General features: G+C 29.0%; 1 protein-coding gene across 3 annotated transcripts in view; it reads left to right on the top strand.

Annotated features, from left to right (window-relative positions):
- The window catches only part of LOC108763296 (uncharacterized), a 15985-nt gene extending 7112 nt beyond the window's left edge, over positions 1–8873 (top strand). For 2 of the 3 annotated variants that reach the window (XM_018510794.1, XM_018510793.1), the window contains exons 2-12: positions 236–531; positions 1297–1381; positions 1552–1731; positions 2148–2188; positions 2267–2426; positions 2640–2758; positions 3066–3201; positions 5084–5669; positions 6133–6710; positions 7285–7494; positions 8562–8873. In XM_018510794.1, coding sequence (XP_018366296.1) covers positions 247–531; positions 1297–1381; positions 1552–1731; positions 2148–2188; positions 2267–2426; positions 2640–2758; positions 3066–3201; positions 5084–5669; positions 6133–6710; positions 7285–7448 — 2334 coding nt within the window. In that variant the 5' untranslated portion in view covers positions 236–246 and the 3' untranslated portion in view covers positions 7449–7494; positions 8562–8873. The remainder of the gene's footprint in view (positions 1–235; positions 532–1296; positions 1382–1551; positions 1732–2147; positions 2189–2266; positions 2427–2639; positions 2759–3065; positions 3202–5083; positions 5670–6132; positions 6711–7284; positions 7495–8561) is intronic. The other variant, XM_018510795.1, reaches the window with a different exon arrangement.
- Positions 8874–9835: the final 962 nt, after the last annotated feature.

Below are 9835 nucleotides of genomic sequence, written 5' to 3'. Positions count from 1 at the left end.
TATATATATATATATATAATACAATTGAAATAAGGTTTCTAATTTAAAAAATAGTTTAAAGTTTTTATAAATAAAATTTCAAGTAATGTTTAAGATAGAGTTTATGCTTATACAAAGTTTTTATTTAAAATAATCTTTTTAAAATTCGCTACTCTTCTACACGTGAAGGTACGAGAATTTCTCTTTGTTTGTACGGTTTTCGTTACCTTTGTATGGTCATCGTGAAATCTCGTAGAGTTTGCGTAAATGGAGGATCCGCATCGCGTTGCGAACGTTTCAAATGTCCGTAGACACGTTAACACCAAGCGCAACATTCTGAGCAACACCTCGTATGGGCTCACCAAGGATGCGGAATACAAGTCTAGCGTGAAATACAGCGGCTGTCTACAAGAAAAGAATTATCTACAGCGTAGCGTATCAGCGGACAATGTTGTAATACGTTCACGCGGTTACAAACCATCCGATAGACACGATCCGGTTAAAAGAAACTTCCTCGAGAATCTTACTTCAAGAATATTGCACTTCGGCATGGTAAGTTGAAGTTTTCAACTTGTAAAACTTTCGTTAAAAAAAGAAGTACATTAAATTTAACGTGTCTTAGGGCCACTTTCACCAAGCTCAGTTAACTTAACCAGCCTAGTAACTGTAATGAAATAGAAAGAGATAGAAATAGTTCTATCTCTTTCTATTTCATTACAATTAAGAGGATCTTTAGGATCCCCTTAAGTAAACCGACGATGGTGAAAATGGCCCTTAAAGCTACTTGAATCTATATTACTTTTGAAATTATTCGTATATACGATGAATTCTAGAATCATTTTTTTAAACTTATATCAATTCTTTTATTTATAAATTGAAAGTTTAGAACCATTATTTTTTTAAGATATACATGAATTTAAATATACTTTATTTTTACAACTAGTAAACATATAACTATATACATATAATTTTCTTTTGAATTAAATTTTACTTAAAATTAATTTAAAGTATATTTCTAAATGAAAGTCCTAAACCTTTAATTATTATCATTATAATTATTAATTATTAATTATTTCTAATTCAAAATTTTTAAAGTTATTGATTACTCATTTTTATACCGATTATTAATTTTCATTTAACAAAATAGTGGTCGAATATAAATTAACAAGAAAATTTTAGAACAGAAAAAGAAAAACTATAATTTCATTCAGCATAATTCTATTGGTTTCGTTTTGTCAGCATAAGTTTGCGTGAGGTGTGTGTGTGTGTGTGTGTGTGTGTGTGTATGTGTGTGTGTGATTTCTTATCTAATTGCAGGAAGGGGGCGAGACTACCCCGATTAATTTGCAAAAACTACTCACTCCAGCATCAGATTCTCAAGAACTATTACAATCAAAAAATAGTATGTGCCTTCATTGATAACAGAAATAATTTTTATGAATTATACTTTAAAGAATGTTTTACATGGCAAATATTTATTTACTTAAATACTATATGAGATATATAAAGCTTTGAAAAAAAAGATTCACATTTGTTGAGATTAATAAGACGACATAGAAAATTTATTTTCAGAAAAAATGTTTGCGTCCTCGTATTTTTACGCACCAACGCATCCTACGGTCGAGGATCAGGTTGAGCTTGCACGTCGAATTTCGCATTCACTCAGCGATGTGAAAAACGTGAAAAGCAAAGGACAAACTATGTACGTGAATAGAAAAAAGCGATCTGTTAAATGGATCCATGACGGTAATGGTACGCATTAAAATTATTTTTATAATTTATTTCTACAATTAAAACTGTCGCGTTTGTAAAAATGTATGTATTCTTATCTAAAGAATTTGATCAATTTGTGTAACTAAAGTTAATCAAGGATAATCATAAAAAGTAAAAAAAAAAGAGGTACATATTTTATTTGCGCACACACTGTTGAAAATGATCTAAATAAAAAATAATTTTTAAATATAACGTGAAGTAAATTGTTAAAAGTTTTCCTAAGTTTTCCTATACGCTTTTTTTATTTGTACCTGTATCTGTTCATCTATAAATAATATTTATAAGAAATCCAGTACGAAAATTATTTAACTTGCATCATCAAATTGCTATGCAATTATTTTTCTAGTTTTTAAAATTTTGTGTAGCATACAGCGATAATAGATAGTATTTCACAGGTATCGAAGACGAAGAGGAATCAACCACAACAATTCATAAGGTAAAAGATGCACAATAGCATTCATCGTTGGATTTTTTACAATGTATCTAAATTGTGAAATAAAATTATTTCTAATAGGAAAAACTACCTCTCAAATGCGTAATGAATCCGTGCGGGAAAGTACTGGACATTCACGGCATTCAGGCATTGGGTGAAGAAGTCAATATTGCGCCGGTACCGAAAAATCCGGAAAAGCTTTTCGATATTGTTCGTGATTTGAATAATCAAAGAGGACGTGGTAAATACTATACATTTAAATGACGCGGACTAATATTAAAATTATATGCATTAAGATTACATGTATTAATACATTAGATATTATTTTGTTTAATATATCTAAATAAAATCATACACATTAAAAAGTTGTTTATTGTGAAAAATGTAATGTAACTAGAATGATTGCTGTATATATAATATATATATGAACATAATGTTGGCAAAATATTCACAGGTGCTGAGATATTTGCGAAACGTAGGAAAAGATCTGAAAAGTGGGTGGTGGACCAAGAACAGCCACAGACACCCAATACGCCTATCACACCGAAGACGCCAATATATCCAGAAAAATTAGTAAGTAGCAAAGTTTTTGTGGATCTCTCTATTTATTTGTCCGTAGAATAACAATTTTCCAATTTTATAATATAAACTTAAATTTTTATAATACCATTTCACTAAAAAAGAACTTAAACTAAATAAAATAATTTTTTTTTTTTTTTTATTTTGAACTTTAATAGATTAAACATAACTTTATTGTAATTACAGGAAGTTTGAAATGTTTTATTTTATAAAAGAGAGATTGGATAAATTTTATTGTAATTTTAAAGAAAGTAATGATAACGGTTTGCATTATCAAAGACTAATAAAATTATTATTTCAGGAAATTAACGGTAACACAAAATTTATGACGCCTTCTTCGTTGACACCTCGCACGCCGGTCTCGAGCATTGATAAATCATTTTATAATCCTTTTACATTGGATATCTCTCTTGACACCGCGAATATCCCGATAACAGGTGCGTACAACATGAACACAATTCAATGATGAACACGAATAATTCCAAATGCAAGATGATCTCATTTGGCAGATTTAGCTCTGTTGGCAAACGGCGAGATCTGTTTTCTCTATCTTCCCCGAGACGTTTTAAAATTACGAGCGGACATCAATGTCACCAAAGTCTTTCGAAAACCGAGGTCGAAATTTATTAGTGTTATACGATACCGTTTGACATTGTGTATATATTTATATAACACGTCAATATTACTTTTACCGCACGAAAACGCACATATTTTATATACTGCTAAAAATACGTTGAAATGTTTTAATACTGCACAATTATGTGTATTTGGAGTTTTTTAATTACACTTTTTTTGACCTTTTTTCAAGACTCTCAAAGTTTTAATGGCACTTTACGTTTTATATTTTTACATTTTATACCTCATTTTTAATTTTTTAATTTTATTGTTTCTTAATCATAATATGTGTAATATAAAATAAAATGAATAATATAAAATAACATAATATAAAAATAGCTACAGTAATAATATAATGTTATAATAGTAATTATATTATAGAAAAAAAGAAAAAATACGATATAATTTATCTATAAATAAAATAGGAAAATTTTTAGAAAAATTTTGTTCTCTTTTTACTATCAAACGTGCATGAACAACGAAATGTTTTAGAATTTAGAGGTATTATACTTAACATATCCATGAAATAGAGATCAATGTTGAACCGAGCCAGTTAAGCAGTTAAACCCGACTTGAACGATTTTTAATATCAACTGCGTGTAACAAACAAAGCAACGTTAATGAGCGTTCAGTGATTCTTTAATACATGATTGCTTCTTGCCTTTAGTCTTTGATCTACGAAACCAATTATAATAAAAAATCGTTAAGCACTCACTGAGCTGCTTGGTCATCTGCTGAACTCAGCCATTCTTAACAGCCATAATTGACAAACGTTATCGTTAGTTATTTAATCAGCGGAAAAGCACGCTGTTGACACCTCTGCGATATATGTATCTAATTGTAAGACAAACAAAAAATCGTATCTTTTGATAGTGACCATGTTTTTTATAATAATTAAGTGCATTTCAAAGTAAACATCTAATCTCAGAAAACACGTTGAAGCATCACAGAAAAAAAATTTGCTATGAACGCTAATCCTATGCCATGACAGAAAATTTATCTGCACATATAGGGATCGCAAATTATTTACAGGTGTAACAATATTTAATCTTTTTTGTACTTGCTATAAGAATTATTTGCAACAAATGCAAAATGTCAAATATGCAAATTTGTTTGTCATAAAGCAAACAAATTTGATAATTAAATTTTATAATCGCATTTGAGTTTATAGCAAATTTTTTTTCTGTGGTTTATATTGCCTAGAATATAAAATATTAAGAACAATTGAATTTTCAGATAACGCAATTAAAGCATTAGAATAAACAGATAATAAATTATAAAAATATAATAAATTTAAAAAAATTTGAAATCTAATTTTCCTCTTTATAAAAATAATAGAATATATTTATACAATTTCAATAAAAAATGATAATCAAGAGGAGAGCAGTTTTATATGAAAAAAATAAATCAGTATTATAAACTAAATTGTTTTCATATATGTATACATAATAAATTTTGTTTTCCATACATAATTACAATAAATTCGAGTTTTAGTATTTATTATAAAATAATTTAATTGTAAACTTTTTTTATACAAGTTTTATTTTTACATTTTATTTTAATATATTTTTTTATTAATTTTTGGAGCTTTTCAAGTTTAATCTTCTTCTAATTTTTGGAGAAGATATTTTATGCTAAATCCTATAACAAAGCTTTTTGCAGTTGCTATGCTGTGCTGTATCAATTTTAATTTGCGAGTTGCAGACAAACACTGTAATGCTAACCGATGCGGCCATTCGAGCGAGATAAAAAAGATTTATCTTCGAGAAATTGCGGTGGGCACAGATTCCGATTTTTCTCCTGATTATTGTCGATCGCCCATCGTCGAAAAATCCCGTCGTATCGTTTTCGATTCTACTAACAATCGACGCACTAACATGGCCAATAAGTATGTCGCAAGTAACAATAATACATATATTAACAACAATTATCAATCGCCGAGAAAATCTGACGTTTGCAACATGCGAAGTTACAATGTCAAAGACACAAGGATTCAACAACGTTTCGATAACAAGTTCAACGATAATATGATTGATAATAAGCTCGGAAATAAGCAACACAACGACAGACAGATGCAGAATGACAACGAGGAAAATGGATACACTCCTGTGCCAGTGAAGCAACTGATACAAGAATTCGAGAAAACTTGTAGACCAGTTCTACAATATAAGCAAATTAGTCCAAAGATTATTCCAATTGTACAACAGTGCCCGTTGGATAACGGCATAGCACGTTTCTTCGAGACGAAAAATCCTGTCAAGTATAACAATGAGGAGGAGAGATACGTACGGTGAGAATTTATAGATTTTTCGAATATAAATAACATAACAAACAAGTTTCCTAATATTTTAATTTAAACATTTTGTTTCTTAACGATAACGTTTTGTTTCTTCGATTCATAGAATTATTCAAATTAATATATCTAATTATTGACGTAAACGTGAAAAAAACTTAGTTTACTTGATTTTATGATGCGCTACATTTCGTATTTGATGTCGTGTTATACGTATTTTTTAATGATGCATATTTTAATCACAAATGATAAATACAAGATGCTATTTATAACATTGTCATTCATAATAGTGCATAGTTCAATGAGGTTCTACGAAGTCTACAATTTATCTTTCGCTTATACATATACATTTGCTGCCAATTGCAGTCACATAGTGACTGCATATAGTATCTTTCTTTAAATAGTGGAGAGCATAGTTAAACGAAATAAAATTGAGAATCCATTTTGATCAATTATATAGTTCACACGGAAACTACGAAGGATCTGCGACATTGCAGTCCCAATGCAATAACCGAATGTATGACGCACGTGGAAGCTACGAAAGAAAGCTGCAATCCCAATACAATAGTCAATTATGCAAAGCACGCGAAACCTACGAAGGATCAACGAAACTACAGTCCCGATGCAACGGCTACGTTTCCACTGACGAGAGTGAATATACCACGGATGACACCGACTCCGAAGATTATCAGAACTTGGGATCTATAGATCGTGGCAATTCAGCACCGTCTGCTTTATTAAACTGCTGCGACAGCAGCGAGTATTCAGTCGCATTCGAAGATGAGTACATGGATACTCGACGTCATTCGACTACCTCACAGGAGTTGGAAGCCCTTTATGCCAACGACACAGCCACGAGATTCGTCAATACCGAAACTGAAATGCCTCCCGAAGCGAAGTCATTAATGCTTTCGATGGTTGCCTCGCAGGAGAATATACTCGAAACTAAGAAACATTTGCGTAACACGCCAGTCTTGGATAATCTTTTAGGCACCACTACACCAGAATGCAAACTCATTGACGTTAACCCAGAATTAGGCAAGTTAATATGCATGTGCTTTTGTAGTTCCGATATTATTGCTTTCGCATACTAAATATACAAAACAATCTTTACTATACATTATTCTTAATCCTTACGTAGCGCTAAATAACAAACGGATTAACAAAAATTAATTACACTATTGAATTATATACAAGACATAAAATTTTCTTGTGTACTATATCGAAATTAAAAAATTATGAAGGTACAAAAATAAATTTTTTTTAATTTTTCATAATTATTTGTGTAAGAAATATATTTTCTTTTTGTTTAAAATATAGCTTTTTAATGAAAACTTTATTACTTTTCCGGTATGAAAACTTTTAATGAAAACAAGTGTCTTAAAATATATTTAATTTAAATCAATATTACTATATATTTTTGACAATATTTTTAAACATTACTTGTATTTATTTGTAACAATAAGAACATGATAATTGATATAAGATACATTTTCGCAATCTTTGATATACAAAAGTTAAGTTTATTAAAGTTATTTCAGTTAGTAATCTTTATTATGTTCTCATAATGTTTACATATTTGCAGATTTATATTTAAAGTTTTAATTTCCAGGGAACAAATTGTACGAGAATAACAATTATACTGGACCGAAATTAGCCAATCTTAACAACCTGACAAATTACAATACAGCGCCTCGTGGATGGAACCAATCATTCACGTTCTATCGACCTATTAAATTCGAGAAACCGCAAGAGATCATGTATTCTGATTTTTAGGCCTACATTATAATAAATTTTATAATTATAACCCTTTTACATATCGGTAAGTATTTTATAATAAGTTCACTTTTTTCCTTCTCCCTCTCTTTTCTCTTTTTTCTATCTGTGTATTAGGATCAAATGAAATGTAGCGGATAAAAAATTCAGACATTGAAATGAATTAACATTATTTTTACCGCGTATGAAATTGCCATCGATCACAGCAGTGCAAGAAGCTGTTTGCGAGGGTTCGATTCCAGTCCAAGAAATTTTATGAAAGGGCATCGTCTAGCTTCACAATGGAAAAAATATCTTGCCAATCATATATAGCGATTATTAACATGTTAGTTGATTTCAATGTCTAAATTTTTCATCCGCTACGTTTTATTTGTTTATCGTAATAGATAATATCATGCATATATAAAAACAAATTAACTCATAAAATCAAAATAAATAAGTTAATTAAACAAAGTTTCTTAAGATCGTAATGTGAATATACAACTGAGTCTGTACGGTCTGAAGCAAATCTTATTATTTACAGCTTTTTAAAATGCTGTACTGAAAGAAAAGATTGGCTGCAGCAAATTAGATGATAAAATATGGCATAGCATTTTTGATTGGTTGCAGCAACCAATTAAAAATGCTATGCCATATTTTACCATCTAATTTGCTGCAGCCAATCTTTTCTTTCAGTGTATTAGCATCAAATGATTTACAATTTTCTAATATGCTTTTATTAATATCAATATTATTAAATAGCTTGTTAATTTAATTTGTGATAGTGATATTCAGTTCGGTATACAATTAGGTTTCAAGACTAAAAATGATTTCGGCGCACAGAACTAGATATGTATATAAATTCACATAGAAATATTATTTAAGTACTAAGCATCTAGCTCATATTATATTATACTGTACTGTATCTTGTTATTAATTGGTAATATAAAAAAACTGTCGTTTAAACACGATTTTATTCTAACTTATGGAATTTATTCTTTTGCATATTATTTCTATTTTAGCGCTATATTTAGATATTATTAATAATTTAAAAAGGAGATAGTTGAAAAAAAATTTAATATTTCTGATTTAATCAAACTAAATTGTATTAAATGAAACGAATTTTGTTTCTAGGTACTGAGAGATCAATCGTAAATCTAATTCCTCTGAGGCATCGACGAGAATTAATAAAATATATTTTCCGCACTGTTGCGTTAATTTTTACTAGCACCATGATTTAAAGCAATGGTTTACGAATCATTAAAATATTTTCACCATGAATAAACATATCGCGATATGATTGCGCCGTATGCGCGACATGTTTGAAGTTTGCTTTGATGTATCTCTACCTCTTCTATCCCTTATTGAGATATTTAACGTTGTTCATGCTTTGACGGTGTTATATTATTGCATTTTACTTTATTATATACAATGCAAATAAATATGTTGTTTTCCTAATTTTTATCATAATTTGTGTGACATGCCATTTTAATTCATACCCTATTTCAATGCACTTCGAACTTTATAAACTTATTTTATAATATATGCTTACAGAACTTGATTTATTCAAAAATAATAAGTATTTTGTAACAATAATTAATTTATACAAAGATATTAGATGCGATCGTGATATACATATTTCAAAATTAATTAATCTCTTTTGATAATGCAATTCACTTTATCATGATTACTTTAAATTTTATATTATAAATTTGTGTATTGTCATTTAAAAGTATGAAGTAGCCATAATAAAATTTTCGAAAACGAAATAGATTAAATTCTTCTATTACAACTGCTCAGAAACCACTGACCTGAAACACTGTTGAATTAAAACAATTGACAAAATAGGATAATGCAATATTGACACAACTGTTCTCTTGTGATAAGTTGTAATAACTCCATTATATCGATTTATTAAAATTAAGAATGTCAAAGGGCAGTTCTTCTTTTATAAAGTTATTTTTATAAAGTTATTAAAACTTATCACAAGATAGCAGTTATGTCAATATTGCATCATCGCATTTTATCAATTGTTTTGATTCAACAGTTTGATTCAATAATGTTTAAAAAATGACAATCTTTGTGTTGTCGTTATTCCGGCAAATGAGAGATATAAAGGGAGAAGCGAGGGGAGAAGGCGATAAAGGTACGTACCTACTTAACAAATTTTTGCTTATAACAAAAATTATTGAAAAACAGTTAGAATTTGTTTTCTTATAAAGCAGCTCAGATATCTTGTGTGTATATATATATATATACTGATAATAGATAATTACATATAGGTAACATGATTTGATAATAAAATTTGCCGACTACAACAACAAGAAAACACAGATATCACAGATAAAATGGTATATTTTATTTTTCAAAGTAGTTCTCCATGATATCAAATATCACTTCACATAACT

The sequence above is a fragment of the Trachymyrmex cornetzi genome, unplaced genomic scaffold (assembly GCF_001594075.2).
Source record: "Trachymyrmex cornetzi isolate Tcor2-1 unplaced genomic scaffold, Tcor1.1 scaffold35, whole genome shotgun sequence".
NCBI classification, from domain to species: Eukaryota; Metazoa; Arthropoda; class Insecta; order Hymenoptera; family Formicidae; genus Trachymyrmex; species Trachymyrmex cornetzi.
This window is presented reverse-complemented; position numbering and strand designations above follow the sequence as displayed.